This window comes from Fukomys damarensis, unplaced genomic scaffold (assembly GCF_012274545.1).
Source record: "Fukomys damarensis isolate Sample0158 unplaced genomic scaffold, DMR_v1.0_HiC HiC_scaffold_19, whole genome shotgun sequence".
NCBI lineage: Eukaryota > Metazoa > Chordata > Mammalia > Rodentia > Bathyergidae > Fukomys > Fukomys damarensis.
The window spans coordinates 65,867,688-65,887,191 of NW_022900931.1; the positions used below are offsets into that span (position 1 = coordinate 65,867,688).

The 19,504-nt window shown below is 57.6% G+C and overlaps 2 protein-coding genes across 2 annotated transcripts in view; both read right to left on the minus strand.

Moving 5' to 3' along the window:
• The window catches only part of LOC104873790 (kallikrein-10), a 4,974-nt gene extending 4,283 nt beyond the window's left edge, over nt 1-691 (minus strand). Inside the window, exon 1 of the mRNA XM_010640618.3 lies at nt 516-691. Within this exon, the coding sequence (XP_010638920.1) occupies nt 516-606 (91 nt within the window). The 5' untranslated portion in view covers nt 607-691. The remainder of the gene's footprint in view (nt 1-515) is intronic.
• Nucleotides 692-2,904: 2,213 nt separating this feature from the next.
• On the minus strand, nt 2,905-11,996 carry LOC104873788 (transmembrane protease serine 9). The gene is made up of 11 exons (XM_010640616.3): nt 11,266-11,996; nt 10,787-10,946; nt 9,901-10,160; nt 9,171-9,304; nt 8,094-8,248; nt 5,851-6,044; nt 5,002-5,067; nt 4,484-4,640; nt 3,940-4,205; nt 3,343-3,479; nt 2,905-3,057 (listed from the first exon to the last, which is right to left on the minus strand). The coding sequence occupies exons 1-11, from the start codon at nt 11,300-11,302 to the stop codon at nt 2,905-2,907; spliced, it is 1,719 nt and encodes a 572-aa protein (XP_010638918.2). The 5' UTR covers nt 11,303-11,996.
• Between the last annotated feature and the right edge of the window lie 7,508 nt (nt 11,997-19,504).

Below are 19,504 nucleotides of genomic sequence, written 5' to 3' on the forward strand. Positions count from 1 at the left end.
GGGGCGTGGTCAGGGCTCGCGGCGGGGGGTAAGGGCGGGATAGAACCCTGGGAGTTGAAGAGGCGTGGCTAGAACCCAACTGTAAGGTTACGGGGCGTGGCCAGAGTCGAACGCCGTGGGAGGGAAAGGGTGGGAATAACCGAACGGGATTGGAGAAGGGGAGAGGGCAAAAAGCGGTAAGACTTGGATAAAATAAAGTAGGGCACAGTAAGAAGGGGCAGCGATAGAAACAGGCGGGGTAAAAGGAGAGGAGAAAGAATTTGGCTGGGAGAGAAGAGGAGTCGGGATCCTGGAGGTGCAAAGAGGAAGGGGCTGGAATGGGGCGGGGTGCCCAGGGAAGAAGCTAGAAGAGAGGCACCTCAGATGCGGGTCGCCCTGCTCCGGAACGCTGGGGTCGCAGGGGTCGCAGGGGTCGCAGGGGTCGCAGGGGGAAAGACAGGTATGACAGGATCGGTGATAGAACCTTCTCCACCCCCGATCTCGGCACCTCCCCTGCCCCCTGTGCCCCGGCTCACCCCAGAGTTGCGCCATCAGTAGCGGAAGCAGCGGCTTCACCAGGGCCCGGGCGCCGGAGGTGGTAGAAAGGTGGAGGTGCGGGGGTCTCATAGCCAGGACTGAACTGGGGTGCACGAGGCGAGTGAAAACCGATGACCCTTGCCCGATCCGCCAGGGCCACACCACCTCGCGTGGATCCTGACGAAGCTGCGGGAGGGCACTGCAGCGACAATGGTCCAGAACAGGTCTAATGGGCACAATTACCCTAATAACGCGTCACTGGCTTCCCTCTGGCCTCCCTGCTAGCCGCACCGCGCCAGGGTCAGCCTCCTTCGCAGATGGAGGGGGACCGAGGCTCTGAGCCAGTGGAAACCTCTTCCCAAACTTCACAGCTGGGGGACTTTCCCATCCCCCATTCATGGAAATTGAGGCTCCACAGGGTTCCTTCCCAGGAGTGGCCTGAGGGTCCCCACCCATTCTCTCCATCGCCCCAGGTAGGGTGGGGTGCGTCCCCCTTCACCTGGAAGTTGCCAATAGGAGGGAGGGAGGAGATTCGGAGAGGCGCCTCTGCCCCGCTGTGAGGGCTGCCGGAATCCTCTGCCCAGAGACCCCTGGCCCAACCTTCCTTTTTAACCTTGAGGATCCCGGAAGCTTCCCCTCCCTCCCCCGTGGCGCTCCCTCCCTCCCTTTCTCTCTCCTTAATTATGTCGTGGGTTGGGCTGGCACCCAACCCGGGCCCCAGATTCCTGCCCTGGGAGGGGCCCTGGGATACTGGCTTCTCCCAGTGCCCCAAACACCCTTTTGGGAGCTGGATAACTGGGGGTTCCCCTCTCCTGTTTCCAGAAGTCCTCCCAGGTGTGTGTGGGGGAGGGTGTGGGTCCCCGAGGAGCGTGGATGGTGGGGTGGGAGGTGATAAGAGTGAGAGGGAGGAAATAAACAGGGAGATGCGTGCTTCACGTGGCAGAGTGAGAAACACCAGAATGCGGAAGGGAAGGAGGGAGGGAGAGACTGGCGGAGAGTAGGAGGGACAGATACTGGCTGGGAAAGGGAGACCGATAATTCGGGAGGCAGAAAGAAGCCGAGGCGAAGACGTACTGCTGCAGGAAGGGAGGCAGGCTGGTGATGCTGTCCGGACTTCCCGCCTCCCTGGCCAGGCTGGAGCAGTGGGCTCACTTCCGGTGTCCCAGGGACTGGCCCTCTTGTGTGTTTCAGGGTTGTGGCTCTGCATCATGCCATGTGTGGCCATCTCACTGCCATCTATATATCTCCAGGTGACACTCAGGCCCATGAATCACGGGAGCCCGGGTCTGCAAGGGGCATCGACCTCAACTTGGCCAACTCCCTCATTCAAGTGAGGAATGAGAAGCTCACAGAGGACAGTGACTCACAAGAGGTTGCACAGCAAGTCCACCGAAAAACCTGAAAGCCCTCTTTCCAGTGCTGGGCCCTGAATTCCTCTCCTGCGAGGGGAGCGGACCGCTGGAAAACATCCTGAGTTCTGGATTGTTTGTGGAACATCGTGTCTCAAAAATTAAGTTTAGCTCAGTGGTGATGCCGAGGACCTGAGTTCAATCCCTGGCACCAAAAACAAAACAAAACTAAACAAAATTAAGTCACGAGGTTGCCTAGCTTGGTCCTGTCCAATCAAACTTGGCGACGGTGGCGGCACTCCATCCGTGCTAACACTCGGCTCTGGCGCCTTTGAAATGGGTGAAGTTTAAATCGCTTTGTGTGGTTAAAAGTAACCATATTGGCCAGCACCGGCCTCATTGAGCTACCTCTCGTGGAGGCCGGGAAATAACACAGACAGCTCCTTTTTTCAAGGGCTTGCTGTGTGCGGACTGACTGATTTGCTATACCATCCTTATTTTGCAGGTGCAAGTATACAGTAAGGAAGCTGAGCCTTGATCAGGGAACATCAAAAAACCACCTTGTTCAAATCCTTGCTCTGTCACTTCCTGGCTGTGTGAGCATGGCCAAGGGACTTCACTTCCCCATACCTCCGTGTCCTTCATCTGTAAAACGGTGTAATAATAGCATTGGCCCCATAGGGTTTAGGGAGGATGCATTTGGTTGCTATATTTAAAAGCCCTTGGAACCAGGATCCAGCACGTACTAAGGACTCAGTAGATTCATTCATTCTTCAAATATTTATTAGAACTTCATCTTTGCCAAGAATGGTTTTGGGACCGGGGATAAAGTAAGAGACCAAACTTATGATCATTTCCAGAGTGACAAGTTCGTCCAAGTCAGGACTTGAACTCAGGATTCTGAATCCAAACCCCAAGCGGACTGCAAAGCTGTATGTAGTACCTCATGTATCGAAGGCAAATGACATGATATGATCTTGACTTAGGGTTTCTTATAAGAACAGGCAAACTTCAAAACCTCGAGATTTTGACGGTGCTGCTAATTGTTGTGCATAATCTTCTGAATCCAGTCCACATATTTGCAGACTTTTGTGTAGACACCGGGCTTTCTGGAAACTGCACATGGGTCCTGGCCCCAGGAGATAATGCCTTGAAGAGACCCATTACAGACCAGAGGGCCCCCAGAGTCACCCTGGGCAGGAGGAGAGAGAGAACCAGTCAGAGTGGTCCCCCACACTACCACTGGGGGGTGAGGAGAGAGGGAGGGGCTGCTGACAGGGTGGGAAGTAAGGGTGGGGGTTAGGGTCAAACTTCGGCTTGGGGAACGCTGGGTTACGAATGGGGGTGGAGAGGGGCCCCAGAGGTTTCACCGCAGTCAGAATGGCAACTGGGGATGGACATGGATTTAGTTGGGGGGACAGAGTTGGGTTGGGGTACACCGTGGGTGTCGGTGACGATGCCACGGAGGTTGGCTGACCTGGCAGGAGTCCTTGCCTTCCTTCCGCACGCTGGCACACACCATGGTGTCTGTGATGTTGCCTGGGTAGGCGCGCTCGCACTCCCCGTGCCTGATGATGGAGATGTTGGCACATCGCAAGGTGTTGGGCAGGCGCACTGTGGAAACAGGAGGTGTTGGGAGTGAGCCCCCAGGGTCCCTGCCCCCGGGGCCACTGTGTCCTGTCCAGCTCCTACGAGAACCTCTGCCTTTCTGTTTGCAGCCAGCTCATCTGTCCGCAGCATCCACAACAATAACGCTATTGAGTAAATTCCTCACTCCTTATCGCTAATCCAACCCTGACAGGTGGGTGTGTTGCTCTCATTTTATAGGGAAGAGAACTGAGGTCCACGGAGGTGAAGCACTTGTCCAGGGTCCCACAACTGCACAAGTTACGGATCACATCTGCCTGCTCCTCAGCCCAAACTCTCCACCCTCCCCAGCCCTGACTTTTCCTCTTCTTTCCACGGGTCCCCTGCTCACACCCCAGAGAGCTCCCCTTGGGTCCCGGCCTGTCCTCGCTGAAGTTCCCACACCCTCACAGTTGCCTTCCCTCCCACGCCCTCTGCGTTCCCCTACACTGGGGGCTGGATGTGGTGCCCCAGCCAGAAATGAGGCAGTTGGTGCCAGCGGTGACACAGTGCGATGGCAGGGAGAGGGGTCGCACGGCCTGGGTGATGTCAGCCGCTCTGGGCAGCTTCACCAGCATGATGTCGTTCCGGTGGTCTTTGTTGGGGAGGCTGTTGTTGAAGCCGGGGTGGGGGAAGGACTCGGTGGCCGTCTGCCTCTGCTCATAGCCATCCTCCCGATGCAAGTTGTGCTCCCCCAGGAGGACCCGGTAATTACTGCAGAGGAGAGGGGGCGCGATCAGAGGTGGAGAGGTGCGGGACACTGAGAGGCAGGCGCTGCGAGACACCCGCAACAGTGAAGGGACTTCCGGCCACTTCCGGCTTCTCCCACCACCGCCCCTCTCCACGCTGGGCCCCCACCCCCCCAATCCCCAGCCGTATCGCCCGCTCCAACTCCTGCAGTCCCAGCCCCTCCCTGACACCTACGCTGACCGCCCCACCACCGTCTCCACCTCCCAGCCCCCTCCCGGCCCCGCCCCAGCCCCCGCACCCACGGCTTGCGGCAGTGGGCTGCTGTCAGGAGCCATTGGGGGGCGATGAGGGTGGCCCCGCACAGCAGCCGTGTCTTCTGGAACAGGGCCACCTGCCAGGGCTGGGAGTGAGGCGGACACGGGAAACCCTTGATGATCCGGGTCTCTCCTCCTACCTGCCCTGGAGGAGGGTGGGGTGGAAGAGGGGCTCAGGCGGGGGAAGAGGTAGGCGGGGGTCCCCAGAACTGAGGTGGGAGGGAGACAGGCAGTGGTCTGGGCTACCATCTGGTGTCCACCAGGATCGCTACACCGTTGGGTCCTGCTTTGAAGGACTGAAATCCGTCCACGCGGATGGACCAGTAGCTGCCCCAGAGCTCCCACCTCTCACCCCGCTCCCAAGAGGCCAGGCCTCTGGGGCTACCCCGACCTCCCCTGGTTCTGACATCTGAAACACTGACACCTGCTGTAGCCAGGGGCATCCTGCCCCTCCGGGGAAGCCTAGACGTTCTGAGAGGAGCCTGTCTGTCCCCAGTACTCCGTACCTGTCACCAGAGCAAGTGTAATCAGTCGAAGAATCCTCATGGCCTGGAAGGAGCCAGGGCAGGCGCCTGGGAATGAGGAGGGAGACAGGGGCCTGGTCACTTTAAGGGGAGATACAGGGCTGCCTGGTGACCTCGCCTGTCTCCCTTGCCTGCCCTGTCTGCTTCTCCCAGGCAGAAGGAAGCTTTGGGGACCCCCGTCCTCTCAACACACCAAACCCTCAACTCTGAAGTCTTTGGCCTCCATGGTGGTCTTGGAGGGGCTTCTGGTCAGCTGTGGACACTGTGGGGCTGGGGCTGCCCAGGGGCAGCCTAGCACACTTTGGAGAATGCTTTTCTGGTTCCCACTCCCCCTGCTTGGGTTAGGGAGGCCGGGGAGCTGGGCCCCGCTGGGTAGCCGTCCCATTTTTGTTGTCCCAGTAGCAGGGTGATGTGATGAGGCCTGTGAGGCTGCCTCCCACGGTGAAGGAGGGGACTCTGTGTGGGCCAGTGTCCAGCCCTGTCCCCTGCGGAACCCTGAGTCTCTGGAAGGAAGCCGGACAGGGCTGGGCGGGGCTGGCCTGGGGGAGGGCCCGTGTCCTCAGCTGCCCTGGCCAGCGGGGGTGGGGGCGTAGGTGAAGTAAGGGCTGTATTTAGCAACTGAAGCTGGGGTCAGAGGTCACCAAGGTTGGGGGCAGCAAGACTGGATATGAGAGATGCAGAGGCTGAGAGAGAGAGAGAGAGAGAGAGAGAGAGAGAGAGAAAGAGGTCCCCACCCAGGCTGAGGAGGACAGAGCCAGGGGGCAGAGGAAGACTGGCCTTGGGCCTGCAGACTCCACGAGGGGCCTTCCCTTCCCTCCCCAACTCACTCACAGGCTCTGGGGCTGGGGCTCTGGGGGCCCGGCGGTGGCAGCTGCGGCAGGCTGGGTCGGAGCACCAGGCACCAGGCAGACAGGCAGGCAGGGATGGCCCGGGCGGGGCCGGATGACTGGCCTCCAAGCCCTGCCTTATCGCCCTGGGGGCGGGGTGTGGGGGCCCTCCTGGGGCGCTGCCCACCTGCCTCCTGCCTCAGTCACCTCTCCAAGCCCTCTTCTCTCCGTGCGCCCTTCCCTGGACCTGTCTCTGTGTCGCTCTCTGCTGTCCAGTGATTCTGTGCGCGCAGGCACGTCTGTGTGGACGTGTGCGGCCTTCCTGTCCCCAGGGTTCTGCCCCTGTGTGCCCTCCCTGGTCTTGCCAATTGCTCTCAGTCGCTCCCTGCATGTCCTCTCCTCTAATGCTCTCCGTCTTGGTGTTTCTCTGGGCTCGGTCTTCATACTCTCTCTCTGTCTCTGTCTCTGTCTCTCTGTCTCTCTGACAGTGTCTCTCTCCCCGCCCCCTTCTTACTCACAGCCTGGGCCCCCCGGGGTGCCTGGCCTCCTCCAGATACCTCCCTCTCCTTTCCAGAGACTGGGGGGAAACTGGGGCGACAAAAAGGTGGGGCTCCTGCTGGATGAAGGGGCAGGACAGAGGGTGGGGGAGGCAGGTCGGGGCCTGTGGGAGCCGAGGCCTAGGGAGAGGAGCCCTGCAGGTGCGCCAGGCCAGACTCCTCTGGGGCCTCTCGTCTGTGACTGTCCCTCCTCCCCGCCCGGCCTCGATGCCGGCTGTCCAGTCCAGAGCCAGCCGTGGCACTTACTCGGTGCTGTGTAACCTGGGGCCGATGACTTCCAGCCTGTGAGCCACCTCGGTTTCCTCATCTGCGAAACCCGGCTGTGGATTCCCACTGCTGCTTTGCTTTCAGCCAGGTCTCTTCCCCGGGCCTCCTCTCCTCTTTCCCCTAACCAGATGTGCAACAAGGCGGGGTAGGCCCAGGTCCTGACAGCAGCCAACCCTGGCCTCAAACCCCGGTTCTGCCTCTTCCTACCACTGTGACGTGGGACGAGGGCCTCCACCCGTGAGGCTCAGTTTCTTCATCTGCTACATGGGGGTGACGGCCCTGCCTTGGGGTGGGGTGAGAGGTGGCACGAGGATTCCAGGAAGGAGCCCAGCACAGCGGCTTGGTGGGGCAGCGCTCTTGTGCTGTGAGGATTACCCCTCGCCCCTTCAGAGGAAGATGTGTCCTCCCTGCTTCCCGGAGAGATGGTGGAGACTGAAACTAGGGGTGGGCAGGACCCTTTTGTGACCTGACTGGAGCTGGGCGCCGTGCACACCTGTAATCCCAGCAATCTGGGAGGCTGAGGCAGGAGGATTACAAGTTCAAACCCAGCCTAGACAATTCAGTGACTTAGCAAGACTCTGTCACCCGAAATAAATAAATAAAAAGGCTGAGAATATAGCTCAGTGCAAAGACTTGGGTTCAATCCCCAGCACTGCCCAGAAAAGAAAAGAATCAGGCTGGGGTGCTCCTGTTTCCTGAGACCAACTCCCTGGTGATCACAGATTTGAGAAGAGTCTGACACCTGCATGAAGTGTGGTGTGTGCTCAACACAAAAGAGCTAGGGGCCGGGGATTTAGCTCAGTGGTTCTGCTGCCTACTTTGCAAGCACAAGGTCCTGAGTTCAATCCTGGGTACAAAAAACAACAAAAAGAGCTGATCCGAAGCTGGGCAGCGCTGAAGGTGTTTTTTGTTGTTGTTGTTGTTGTTGTTGTTGTTTTGTAATAGCCATCTCACTAAATGCTTCTGCATTTTGGTTCTGCAGTTTTCACTTAGTATTTTGGGGCCCACAATTTCTTTCCTTCAGGTTTTTTGCAGGCCACTGAAAAGCTAACGACCTCTGGGTGCTGTTTCTATTATGGCTGGTGAAGAAAAGGGGCCCTTGCTTCCCTCATCATGGAGATTTCCCTTCTCCACTCCTGGGGGTCCCTAAGGGACAACTCCTGCCCTATCTGATGTCCATTTCTACACCTCTAGGCAGGGGAGCCGGCCCTTCTCGGGTCTCACACAACACAGGGCACGAAGCAGACAGATACGGCCCTCCTTCAGTCATGGGTCCATTTATTCCCCCAGACTTCCCACCCTGGCCTGCGGCTCAGAAGGGCTGGCTGGAAGGAGAGTGCCTAGGGCTTCCCCAAACCAGGGAGAGCGAGAGTGGGTGTGCTGAGGGTCCCCGGCGTGAAGGGTGAAGATGAAGGAAGTGGGTCAGTTGATCCTCATGATCATCCGGATCCAGTCCACGTATTTGCAAACAGATGTGTAGACCCCTGGGATGCCTTTTTGCCCACAAGGCCCCACAGACCCCCAGGACACCAGACCCTGAAGGACTCCTCCGCACACTAGCGGGCCCCCAGAGTCTCCCTGGAAGACAGAGGAAAAGGAGAATTGCATGACTAAGGCAGAAGTCCTGTTCCTGTCCCCTCTTGTTCATTCCTAGGCCTTGAGGACAATGGCTGCAAGCCTGGTCTTGGGAGCAAAGAGCACAGCCAAGCTCCCTTCCCAAAGGCCAATGGCAATGGCCACCCAACAGAGAAGAACATACACTGCTAGGGGCCAATCCAGGCGAAAGAGGGCAGGACTCTAAGGTAAAGGGAAGCAGATTCTGTCAGGCAATGGTTGAGGCTCTGACCAATGAGGGAAGAGAACACCCTCAACTTTGACCAATCCCGTTTGGAGGGTGGGACTCTATAAAGCATAGAGAGTTGCTCAAGGACAATGGTGAGGCCAATGGAGGGAGACCACACATCACCAATGACCAATCGCAGAGGAGGAGGGCGGGATTCAATAAGGGCATAGGGTTCTCTTAAGGAGAATAGTTCTGTCCCTGGCCTCCTCTCCGTGGGACCCAGAGCCCGTTGCCTTTCTTGTCTGTGTCCCCAAATCTCACTGTCAACCTTGAATAGCATGCAGAAGACTGAGTGCCTGAGAAACAGGGGAGTCCCTGTCTGAGCTCCAAGTCCTGGATCGTTCTTTGCCATCCTCCACCCTCTGTCCTTCATCCGTTTGTCTCTTCCCCTCCCTCTCTTTGTGCTCCCTACCCTCCTTTCCTTCTCTGCTCCCTCTTCTGCTGTCTCCTTTCTTCTGTCCTCTGTCTCTGGTCCTTTTTTCCGTGCTCCATCGCTCTCCACCCTTTTTCTGAGCCTTTCCTCTTTCCTCACTGCTCTCCCCTGTCTCCAGCTCACTTCCGTCTGCTCCCCTGCCCCCCCTGCTTCCGGTCTCCCCTTTCCCTACTGCATCCCTCACTTCCTGTCTGGGTGACCAGGCTGCGGCCACTTTCACTCACCTGGCAGGCATCCTTCCCAGCAACACCACCTGCACACACCATGTTGGCTGTGATTCTCCCGGGGAACACGGCCCGGCAGGCGTCAGTAGAGACAATGGTGAGGTTAAGGCACTGGAGTCGGTCCGGGAACGGATCTGAGGATAGAAGTTGGGTGCTGCAGATCCCCCAAAGCTCCCCAGTCTGAGGCCACATTCTTCTTCTCAAGGAAACCCTGTCTGGGTCTCTACTTGCCCCTAGTATTCTGCACTGCAATCCTAAAACCTGTGAGTTTCAGTTTAGCCTCGATTTTGTGGTGACCTTTGGCCGGGTTCCCTTGACCTTTGACCTTTGACCTCCTTACCTGTGTCCTTGTCCTCAGCCTAACCTTGATCCTAAACCCTCAACTCCAAAGTGTCTTCTGACCATAGTTTATTTGACCTCAGACTCCATGGCTTCCAATCTGAGACGCGTGACAAAATCCCAGTTTTTAAATTCAGACACTGAACAGCTTGTGTAACATCTGTGATCCGAGCTCCAGTGACCTAGACCCTATCGCTAGGTGACCTTTGCTGCAGTCTGCTCTCAGGCTCCTGGCTCCACGCCCACACCCTTAACCTCTTTGACCTCCGCCATCTCTCCCCCAGCCCCGATCCTGACGCTCCCTACCACACTTGGACCCTGTACCCCTCCGGACCTCTCACTGTACCGCCCCCGCCTCTCCCTAGCCCCGCCCCAGACCCCGCCCCCTCACCCCATGGTTGGTTGGTGGTGCCCCAGCCTGAGATGTGGCAGTTGGTGCCAGCGGCCGCGCAGGCGCTGGGCAGGGGCAGTGGCTGGACACTACGGGTCAGGCGGATGGGAGTGCGAAGTCTCAGGAGCCGGAGGTCGTGCTCATGGCTCTGCAGGGCTCCCCGGTAGCCGGGGTGGGTCACAGAGAGGCCGCCGCGCCGGATCTGCTCCGTCCAATCCAGCCTACTGAGGCTGTGCTCCCCCAGGCGCACCCAGTACCTGCTGGGAGGCAGCAGCTGAGCAGAGGCCTCCCCGCTGCCCGCACTGCAGTGTTCATCCTGCCACCACGTCCCCTCCCCGAGGCTCCTCTGGCCTCTGGGTCTCTGTCCCCAGCTCTTTCCGACTGGGGCGTCCCCTCCACGCTGGGCCTCTTTCTGATCTCTCAGACACTGAGGCCCAGGAGGGAGGCAGGGACCTCTGCCCTGTCTGCTGCCTGGGCCCACACCGACTGAGCGAGGGAGGGAACAGGGCCTCTCCGTCCTGCTGTGTCCCTGTCCCCAAGCCTCTTTGCCCCTTTTGTGTCAGATCTCCCTCTTCATAAAAAGCCCCGGAGCATCAGACCTAGAAAGTGGCCCAGACCCTGACTGGGTCCAGGCTGGGTCCCGGAATGCTCTGGGCTGGTGACAGATGCCACACAGGAAAGGAAGGGCACACGAAGGGAGGAAGGCACAGGTGGGCGCTTCCGGAGAGCTCCCAGGTCCTCCAGCCACCCCAAGCCCACTCTTGAGGAAGTGCAAGTCCTGGTCTAACCTCAGGCTCTCTCGTTACCCTGGTGTCCTCAGCCCAGCCCTGTCAGGTGAATGACGCCTCCTCTGCCCAGCCCAGGACGCCCCCACCCTGGGCCTTACCTGCCATTGCAGTGAGCCGCTGTGAGCACCCACCTCGGGTGGATGAGGACCCCCCCACAGCGCAGGCTGCGGCCCTCGAACAGCCCCACCTGCCAGGGCTGGGAGTTGGGGACACACTCAGCACCATCGAAGATCTTCTCTTTGTCTGCCTGGCTGAGACCTGTGCAGGCCAGAGATGGGGTCAGACGGACCGGGAGACTGGGACAGAGGCAGGAGAAGGGATGCAGAGATGGGAGAGCGATGGACAGACAGACAGATGGACAAAGACACGGGAAACCCCAGAGTGTCCCAGACAGGAGGAAAAAGGGACAGACAGACGCAGAGACGGACAGAGGCCAGGGACCGGACAGGCAGAGGGAGCCCCTTTCCCGTCCCTAGAACGGGGCTGAGGTCAGAGCCCAGCTGGGAGGTGAAGGTGGTGCCGGGGTGGTGACAGGGACCCAGCCCTGGTCCTGCCTCCCGTTGTCCATAGAACTCACCCAGAACACACAGCAGCAGGAAGGTGCCGAGCCCCATGGCGGGCCGTCTCGGGGTCTGGGGAGAGTGAGGGTCTCGGAGGTCGGCCGCCAATCCCACACCTTTCCCACCTGTCCCTGCAGGCTGGCATCTGCCCCTGCTCACCTCGTGCCGTCTGCCAAGTCCTCTGTGCCAAGTCCTACCTGCGGGCCACTGTGCCAGCCAGCCCTCCCACTGTCCACCTGGCACCCCTGCCACCTGACATCCGCCCCACCTGTCCCTTCCTTCTGTCCGCCTGCCCCGGGCCTCAGGCTGGCAAGGCTTTTAGCTCTCGCTGCCCCAGCCTGTCCAGTTTCTGTGTTGCGGGAAGGGGATGAGAAGGATGGACGGGGCGGGGCGTCCTGTGATCCCCAAGACGGCTTCTCTACTCTGATTGAGCTTCACAGCCCAAGGGAGGGGAGCGAGGAAGGACCCGGTGGGGAGGCAGCAGCCCCACTCCGTGTCCTCCCCTCCCCACCAGCTTCCGGCCGGGCCGATGATTCACGGTGACTGGAGCTGGGTCCTAATCCCCGCTGCAGCAGGGATGAGCGGAGAGGGCGGAGCAGCGGGAAGCAGAGGCTGCAGGAGTGGGGCGAGGTGCACGCTGCAGAGGACAGGGAGCCCGAGAAGAGGAAGGGAGACACCGCGGCGAGGGCTTCAAGGCACGGCTGACTCTTCTCGGCCGGAAGGCCGCACACGCCACATAAGGTTGATTCATCGCGTTCTGTGGGAGCTGCCATTGCTTACATAAAACCCACAGAGGAAGAAAGAGACCCAGGGAAACAGAGAGAGAAGAGCGGAACGGCGGGGACAAAGAGAGAAAAAGCAGGAACTTCACGAGACCGCAGGAGTCTCTGCCAGTTTTTCTGAGTTTTCCTCTCATCCGAGGGAAGAGGAGGGAGCGAGAGGTAGAAGACTCGGGAGGGGAGATGGGAGTGAGGCGTTCAGAGAGGATAAAACGCGGAGGGGGCATCACCCCATCCCGTTCTCGTCGGGTCTTAGGTCTGTCTGCTTTCGCAGTGATAAAGCTTTAGCGTTTGGTTTGCTCTCGAGACCCCTGACTGTCTCTCCCCTTCTGTGGGACTTTTAGGAGTCACCTTTATTACAGTGCAACATTTACACGCAGTGAAATTTGCCCTGCTGCCCTGCTGGATGGCGTGGAGGCCGTGGAGGCCACCGGCCAGGTCCTCTGGGTTTCTCGGGGAAGCAGGAAATTCACATTCATCATGGGATATTTCCTGGTCTTACAACATTGGGAAAAAACAAGATAAAACGATGCATTTAACAGACCAGACCCCCGTCTCTCTCTGTCTCTCTCTCCCCAGCTCCCTTCCCCACGTACAATTAATATAACACAAAAATTTGCCTTTTAACCACTTTGAACTCTACAGTCCAGTGACTTCCACCACAATCGCAATTTCACAAGGCCGTGCAACTGTCACTACTACTAGCAGAACATTTTCTTCAGCCCCTAGAGAAACCCTCTCCCTGTTGTTGATGTGAAGTCCATAACCGATGATAAACAGAATGTGGTCCACTCGCCGCATGGACGAAGTCCCAGCCCTTCAGCGTGGCCATCAAGGCCCTGCAAGATCTGGACTCAGCCCCTCGTGGATCTCAGCCCCTAACTTGGCCTCCCAGGTCTAGAAACGCCAAATATCTCGACCCTGGAGCCGGCCCCTCTTCACTCTGCGGGGGCCCCTTCCTCTTCCTCGCCGTTTTCATGGCAAATCCTCACCACACGTGCAAAGACTCGAGGCCCCACCTGCCGGGGAAGCCTCCCCACTGTGCAGGCCCAGACCAGGGCCTTTCCCCGGGAGTGCAGTGGGTCGGCGTTCTCATCTGTGCATGCCCAGCACGGCCTCTGGCGAGCATTTCTGAGGTGTGAATGGATGTGTGTCTGAATGTGCTTCCCCACCCGGGCTCCCTGGTGCACCAAGGACCTCCACCCCGCAGTAGCTGGAACCAAGAGGCTGACGGTGCCACACCCACAAAAGGAGGGGAGCCGGCTTGGGACACACGGGACGAGGCCTTCCCATCCTGGGTCAAAAGCAGCCTCCGAGGGAACGGCAGGCCGGGGCTGGGGTCAAGGCTCCCGTGCACAGGTCATGGTGCCTGTGGCCTGAAGGGGCACCAGCACTTTCTTCCCTTCCCTTCCTGCCCTGCCCTTTCCTTCCTTCCTTCCTTCTTCCTCTACTGGGAATAGAACCTAGGGCTTTTGCATTGAGCTGCATCCCTCATCTTTTTTGATTTTTTTATTTTGAGACAAAGTCTTACTAAGTGGCTCAAGCCTGGCTTGAACTTGAGCGTCTCCTGCCTCAGCTGCCCAGCCTCCCGTACCTGCTCACAGCACGATTTTATCAGCTTGAGTAAAAAGGAGAGGAGGGAAGGAAAGACTTTAACAGCTATCAGAGGTCAATCAAAAAACAAAACAAAACACAGAGGCCAACTCCTTCGATAGCCCACCCGAGCTTGGCTGACGACTGCAAGGAGCTGTGTGTCCCAGCACTGCCATCACCTGTGCTGGTCCAGTGCGGTGCTCTGTGATGCCCACAGCCCAAGTGCGGCAGGGAAGGTGACTGTCCCATCAGGAGCCCTGTCACCTTCTACGGAGAGGAGGGTGCCCGGTCACTCCCATCACCGTGGGGACTCTGAAGGGAGAAGGGACGTCTCCGCCAGTCGCGGCTTCTGTGTGTGCAGAGCTACGTGCATGCGTAAGCTTGATCAGTGTGGACCTGGGAGCCTGGGGGCCGGTGTCATCTGCACAGGGGACGATGGTGCTGCCCCGGCCGGGCCCAAACGGGCAGATGGCGTGTGACGGTTCAGGCATCTTTGGAAGTGGGCAGGGGCTGCTGAGTGGGTGCCGGTCATCGGGACGTCCCGGGGAAGGTGAGGAAAGCAGCCGTCCATGCTGGGGTGAGTGCGGCTGTCCTCCACAGTCCCGGCTACCAGCCCCACGGAGCCGAGGGCTTCCCAGGCGGCAGAGCATCAGCGGCACCTGGTGTCCGCGGACACCGTGGACCGGGCGGTCACCCTGTCCTGCAGGAGAGACCTGTGGGGGCTCCCGTTTGGCTCCGTGCTGAATCCAGGGGGTCTCAGAGCCGCCTGCACCTGCCGGGTGCTGACTGCAGGGAACTGGGCAGGGTGGGCGGCTGCGCAGGGCGGTCACAGGAGCTGAGGCGTTTCCAGGACAGCCCCAACCCTGCACACAGCTGTTGTGGGGAAGGGGGTCTCTGGGGCCTGGGCCCTCATTGTGCTGCCATTTGGACAAGGCAGGAGCCCTAGGCAAGCGGGGCAGGTTTTCTGTAACAGCAGAGCGGAAGTTGAGATGACCAGTATGCAGCCTCCAGAACCCTACCAGCCTACCATGCTCTGGTTTGTTTTAAACTGGGCGAGGGGGTCTTCACAGTCGTCTCTTGACTTTGTCAGAGTCGGAGGGGTGTGCACGTTACCAGATAGTTTTCGGGAATTCAGCTGAGGCGGGGGCCTTGGACTCTGTGTGTGCCAAGGATCATTCTGCCCCCCACTTTTGTCTCGCAGGACTTGGGGTTTGAACCCAGGGCCTTCACACTCAGCTACACACTCTGCCCTTTTTAAAACGTTTTATTTTTGTGACAAGGCCTCACTCAGTTGCCCAGACTGGGCTCACACTTGAGATCCTCCTGCCTCAGCCACCCAAAGTGCTGGGGTTACGGGTGCATCCCACTGTGCCCGGCCGGCCCATCCCCTTTGTGTAAGCTCCTGTGTGGGTATTTGCGCCTCCTCAGAAGAGAAGAGCCTCCTGGACACGGGCTTATGTCATCTGTGTGATGGTCACCGCTCCACGTCCACAGAGTGACGTTGCTTCTGCTTCTGGAGAAAGCTGGGTACAGTTAGCAGCGTGCCTGTGCTGGGGCTCAGAACACCACACCCCAAAGTACAGAGCAGTGAGAGCAGCCGGGCATGGCTTAACCACAGTGGTGCGTCTGAGGGACGTTGTTAGTTGACTCTGCCACACTCTTCCTTCCTTTTTTTCTTCTCAGGATCGAACCCAGGGAGCACCAAGCTAACCGGGGCCCTTTTTACTTTCTGATTCGGAAGCAGGGTCTCAGCAAGTCACCTATGCTGCCCTTGAACTTGCGATCCACCTGCCTCAGCCTCACCTGTAACTGGAATCATAGGCCATGTGCCCCGTGCCCAGCAGGGATCGTCATCTCTGAAGCCTCGTGGCTCCTATAAAACTACGTCCCATACGCTCATTATACTTTTCCCTCCGCGGAGGAGGCGCTGGCTCCTTACAGGAGGTGCTACAGGAGAGGCTGGCCGTGGACGCTGAAGAGGAAGGGAAGTGTGTCACACCTTTCCACCCCATGCCTGCAGATCACGTGTGACGGCCGGGCTGTGCACACTTCTGGAGAAGGCTGACTGTGGCTGTGGCCATCACAACAGGCACGGGACGGAGCTGGTCGGCAGCTACCCCGTCAGCACGGCTGCGTGCGGCTGGCAGGCAGGGCCCAGCGTCGGGGCTGCCGTAGCCCAACATGCGGTGCCACTCATGCTCCTGGTTTGAGAATAGACCAGACAGGCTGGCGAGGGAGCAGCAGCGGGGAGGGCCACCGGGTCCTAAGCAGGGCTTGTGGAGTGGGCTTCAGTCCTCCAGGCCCTGCTTGCAGTGAACCACTTCAGCTCTTCCAGTGGAGGGGGAGGCAGGCCAAAGTCAGTGCAGAGTGGTGGTGTCCTTTTCATGAGCTCTTCTTCGCCGGGGCAGAGCATCCAGGGTGTTTAGGACCCAGGCACTGTGCCTATGGGGTTCTAGGTAGTTACGTTTGCCTACTGCTGTATGTTCTGTAACTCCTGCAGAGTACAGGCAGCGCCCCGTCTAAGTTTAGTAGGATCCTGGGTAGAAGTGTAACTCCAGCCTGGTATTGCTTAAGGCTTTTATTGCTTAAGACCTGACATATAGTTGATTGGGAAGCGGTGAGTAGATAATCTTGAAATGATGTGTGTGTGTGTGTGTGTGTGTGTGTGAGAGAGAGAGAGAGAGAGAGAGAGAGAGAGGGGGGGGGGGGTATGTGTGTGTGTGTGTGTGTGTGTGTGTGTGAGAGAGAGAGAGAGAGAGAGAGAGAGAGAGGCTGGGGATCGAACACAGGGCCTTCACGCTGAGCCACATCCCTAGTCCTTTTAACCTTTTTTTGTGAGGCAGAGGCTCACTCAGTTGGCCAGCAGGGTGATCCTCCTGCCTTGGCTTCCCAGAGCGCTGAGATGACACATGTTCTCCACTGTATCAGGCTCAACTTTGAATTTTTATTGTATAAAAACTATTTCTTTTATGGTGGTGGTATCAGGGTTTGAACCCAGGGCCCTTGCATTGAGTGACATCCCCAGATCTTTTTTAAATTTTGAGGTAGAGCCTTGATAAATCACCGCTTTGCTTGGGCTCGGCTCAAACTTGCCTCCTGTCTGAACTCCCCCATGAGTGTGGGCTTACGGGTGTGTACCGCCGCGGCAGGCTTCCTGTGTAAATTCTTTCAGGAAAGTTTAAATTTTCAATCAGGCCACACTGTGGGTCTGTTTTACTGGCCCTTCCATCCTTTTGTCCTCTCTCTCTCTCTCTCTCTCTCTCTGTCTCTCTCTTTCCTTATGCAGTTTTTGTTTTATTTTTTTAAATTTGTAATTAAATAAAATTTGTCTGTACTTACAGTGTACTCTGTGATGTTTTGAAAGACGCATGCATCAAGGATGGCTGAATCGAGCTAATTATCATGCACATCCCTTCGCATACTTGTCATTTTTTTGTGGTGAGAGAACTAGAAGTCTACTCTTGGCTGCCTTCCCATGCACAATGCACTGTTGTGAGCCAGTCAATGTACTGAACAATGGACTGCTTCAACTTTCTCCTCCTGTCTACAACTGTGCTGCTAGTGCACGTACTTGGTATAGGAGCTTCTTTTTACACTGTTGGTATTTTACACCTTTTTTTTTTTCCTCCCGAGAGCCCCAGATTGGTTTTATCGTGATCAGACCCCACCGGATGGCGGCTTTCTTGGGTTGGGTGCGCTGCCTTACTACGTGGACACTGGATTCGTGGCCACATGGACACTGGATCCCCGTCCCCCAGCTCTGAGGACTGGGACCTGTGTTGTGACAGAGGCAGCCACAGAAGGGAGCCCGGCTCACTTAGGAGCGTGTCCGCTGCACGTGACACTGACTGTCCTTCCACAAGAGTGACCGTGACCCGCTGCATCCTGCCCTTCCCGGAGTAGCACCCTCTCCTCAGGTGTCCCACAGAGCAGGGCCCAGTGCCCCTGAGGCCACGCAGTGGTCAGCATCAGATCAGTGCTGCCTTGGCATGCAGACAGGGGACTCATGTGAGCCAGAGGGTCTAGCTGAGCCCCACCGCCGAGGGCCCCCCCGGAAACTCCAGCTATGGCGCCGTGTCTTAGGCCCCTTAAACCTGTGCCTGTGTCTCCAAGGTCACGGCAGCAAGCAGCATGGCTCAGAGCAGGGCCAGCCAGCCACGCCCGGCAGGGGGAGGGGGACGCTGGCGGTCTTGGGTGTCTCCTGAGGCCAGTCGTATGGTCGCCCCAGAGATGGGACACCCTTCTGGGGAGCAGTGTCAGTGTCCACATCTAAGTCAGTCCTGGGAAGGCAGAAAGACCACATGGCCCTTCCAGACCCAGCTCCACGCCCCCCTCTGGAAAGCCTCACCTGGGTCCTTTGGCTCCTCAAGGCTCCCATGACCCGCCGGCTTACCTCTTGACCTCTTAGAATGGAAAGGTACCCCTGCCCCCTTTTTTTAATGATCTTGGGAATCAAACCCAGTTCCCAGAGAGCTAGATCCCCAACCCTTGTCAGAACTTTATGTTTTGAGATGGGCTCTTATGAAGTTGCTAAGTTGCCTGTGTTGTGTTTGAACTTGCAACCCTTCTGCCTCAGCGCCCGAGAACACCGGGGTTATAGGTGTGCGCCACCACACCCAGTGAAAGGGCCTTTTTGCTCCTTCTACACTGAAAAGTCCAACCTAGTCCCTCACACAAGCCTCCCGGTGGGCTGGTGGCCAAGATGATGCTCAGACAGGTGTCCCTCTCACTGTCAATCTTCCTCAGTCTAGATCCCTGCTTCTGAAAAATGGGGACGAGGACCTTTCACCCACATTGCCCCTCGGGAGAAGGAGGTACAAGGGCTTCCTGTGCTGTGCGAGTAGGACTTGTGCCCGGACTTGTGCCCGGACATGCGGCTGTCCCTTAGACAAAGCCCCGCTGGAAGCTGCGTCCTTTCCACCTGTTCTGATTCCTTCTCCACACAGCCTGCCATTGTTATGAAAAAGTCCCCTGGGCCAAAACAGGAAGAGGAGGGCAGGTGGCTGTGAAATCCCAGGAAGGGAGGAGGGAGGAAGCCAAACAGCCTCACCTCCTGGCTGGCTTTCCTGAATTGAGGTGTTGTTGGTACTCAGAATCTCCAGCTCAGCTATGTCATTATTTTCTGTTCCACAGGATGGCTTTGGGCGGCTGCCTCCTACTCCCTCAAATCCGCAGCTGTCACTCAAGGCAACTGGCTGTGTGCTGGGACCTTGGAGACATAGCATCATCCCAATTATGTCAATGACAGGAACCCTAGCACTGTGACAATAACGCTGACAGCTACCCCTTATTATGCACTCACTCTGCACAAGGCGTTCTCAGGGCTGTTCACACAGTGATCCCGGTAATCCTCCCTGTGGCCTTCTAGAGCCGGTGGTGTTTTTTTAACTTAAAAATGTTTATTAAGTCGGGTGTGGTGGCGCACGCTTGTAATCCCGGCCGCCTGGAAGGTTGAGGGAGGAGGATTGCAAATTTGAGGCCAGCCTGGGCAACTTAGTGAGACCCAGTCTGCAAAATAAAATTAAAAAGCCCCGGAGAGAGCTTCGTGATCAAAAGCTTGCTTAGTATGTGCAAGGCCCAGCACCATCAAATGCTACTACTACAGTACTACAAACACTGCTGCTACTGCATTTAGCTCTTGGTCCTCAGACAAAGTCAAATGAGTTGTTGGCACAGTGTCGCCAGTGACCACAGTAAGACTCTTGCTCTCCTTGTTCTGTCTCCTTTTATCCCCACTTCTGTCTGACACTGTCATTATCACGGTAGATCTTTTGTTATTTTTATTAACCCGTCTTGTTTGCTGTTGCTTTTGTTACCACATGTCCTTTGCTACCATCTTAGTTCTCTTTCGCCGTTGCATTTATTGTCAGACTTTTTTTTAGCA